This window comes from Verruconis gallopava (assembly GCF_000836295.1).
Source record: "Verruconis gallopava strain CBS 43764 unplaced genomic scaffold supercont1.171, whole genome shotgun sequence".
In the NCBI taxonomy this organism is placed as follows: Eukaryota; Fungi; Ascomycota; class Dothideomycetes; order Venturiales; family Sympoventuriaceae; genus Verruconis; species Verruconis gallopava.
The window spans coordinates 10,443-12,717 of NW_015622307.1; the positions used below are offsets into that span (position 1 = coordinate 10,443).

At 43.4% G+C, this 2,275-nt stretch overlaps 1 protein-coding gene across 1 annotated transcript; it reads left to right on the forward strand.

Moving 5' to 3' along the window:
* Positions 1 to 224: 224 nt before the first annotated feature.
* PV09_09770 (uncharacterized protein) lies at positions 225 to 1,796 on the forward strand (the record flags this gene model as incomplete). The annotated part of the gene is made up of 5 exons (XM_016363905.1): positions 225 to 323; positions 376 to 722; positions 771 to 896; positions 954 to 1,437; positions 1,490 to 1,796. The coding sequence occupies 5 exons, from the start codon at positions 225 to 227 to the stop codon at positions 1,619 to 1,621; spliced, it is 1,188 nt and encodes a 395-aa protein (XP_016208267.1). The 3' UTR covers positions 1,622 to 1,796.
* Between the last annotated feature and the right edge of the window lie 479 nt (positions 1,797 to 2,275).

Below are 2,275 nucleotides of genomic sequence, written 5' to 3' on the forward strand. Positions count from 1 at the left end.
TGGTGGTTGATAACATCCATCGGAGGTAGGAAGTCTCATTTAGATATGTATGATATTTGTAATAGATACGGTTCGTTGCGAGAGACCTTTACTACAAGCTCTTCTTTAATTTAGTTGCAAATATAGGATCCATAGCAAGAATTGGACCGCGAGACGTTGTAACAACTGACTTAGGACTTGTACAGCGGATGCTACACACGGGCACAAAATACCGCCGAGCCGACATGTATAAGGGTTTGCGCTTCGACCCCTCTAGGGATAATCTGTTATCGCAACAAGACGATAAGCTTCACTCTGAGCTACGCTCTAAGCTGTCAGCAGGTGTACGTTCTTGTCCCATGTACGAAGTAGGAAACTTATTGATGAGAGCACCAGTACTCAGGGAGAGAAGTCGATGAACTAGAGAGCAAGATCGATGAGAACATTTTGAAATTTGTGAATCTCATCAAAACATACGCGGATTCTGAATTGCCAATGGATATGGGGCGAAAAGTGGCATTCTTCTCCCTAGATACCATATCACATCTAGCATTTGGCGAACCACTCGGAGATCTATCCTCAGACTCAGATGTTTATGGTTACATAGACGAGTTGGAAAAGAGTCTACCTTTCATAATTCTGACAACAGCTATACCTTGGATCATGACCCTCATGAAATTGCCCTTCTTCAGCTCGTTGACACCTAATGCTAGAGATACAAAAGGGCTTGGAAAAGCTGTTGGGTGAGTTTTAGCAGCAGTTAAAGTACTATTTTCACTTATAAACCTAAGGATAGCCAAGGAAGTCACAAAAGGACGTTTCAGCGAGGACGGGATTATTCGTCGTGACATGCTTGGATCCTTTATCGCACGGGGCTTGACACAGCTAGAAGCAGAGTCTGAGCTAGTCCTACAGCTGTAAGCGAGGCTTCAAATATTCTATGGAACAAGACTTGCTGAATCGCGTTAACATAGGATTGCTGGGTCAGACACAACAGCGACAGCCATTCGCATGACACTTTTGCACGTAATTACTAATTATCGAGTTCTGGGTACCTTGTTAGCCGAGATTGACGCAAAAAAGCCGACTTGGCCGGTCATCACTGACGAAGAAGCGCGAAAAATGCCTTATCTTCAAGCCGTCATCAAGGAAGGTCTCCGCATATGGCCACCTTTGGCATCTTTGGAATCCAAGGAAGTGCCGAAGGGTGGTGATACATTTGGTGAGCTGTTTCTCCCAGAGGGCACATGCATCGGAGTATGCATCTGGGGCATCATGCGACGCGCAGATGTGTGGGGCAAAAATGCAGCTGAGTTTCGACCAGAAAGGTGGTTGAGCTGTGACCCACAACAACTGAAAGTCATGACCGCCACTTTAAATCTGGTCTTTCACACTGGAAAATGGCAATGCCTTGGTAAGAATGTGGCTCTTATGGAACTAAACAAAGTCTTCGTCGAGGTAAGTATCACGCAGGGACCTTAAATGGCCGCGACATGCTAATCAGACACAGCTTCTGCGCAGATTTGAATTTGTTATTATTGATCCATCAAAGCCAATGAAGTCATCAAACCGTAGCATCTTCCTTCAATCGGAATTCTGGTTGAGGGCGTACTGCAGACCTTCTGCACAAGCCTTGATATAGAAGGGGTTGATGATGATAGGATGCTCACACTCAGAGAGTAATTACATAGCTAGAACCTGATGCTAGCCAGTATGATTATCCCATCGGAATTAGTGAATCAAGCCATACACTCGTGCACCATAAACTCTCATATGTGGGGTTCCTGCTCCAGGATTTTCAGGTCATTCCTCAACATACAATCTTATTGTATAAGGGGCAATGGAACGGCTGTAAGTTATACCAAGTAGAGTGCAGACTTATCAGTCATTAGGTGATTCCTAGAAGGAAGATCTTCAAGCCTTTTGACAGCTTAAGAAGAGTGCACCATCAGCCTGTTAACTTAATTCACCACCGAATCGCGCCCACACACAGTCGCGAAGCACACCAGCTATCAAAAATTTGAATGTATACAAAGCAACCATCAAATAATATTCAAGTGAACTATCCTATATTTTGTACATTCTGAAGCTAGCTGATCATATCCACGACAAATATATATTGATTTGATTTGATTCAGTCATGATTTGATTTGATTTGATTTGATTTTTCATTTACCCTGACCCATCCTAGTTAGGATATGCAGGCTACATACGAGTTATGTGATCTATTTACATTCCTCTCCACGGTTCTATTTCCTGAAGTTTTGTTCCTGCTTGCAGTTGTCTCTTTGTAGTA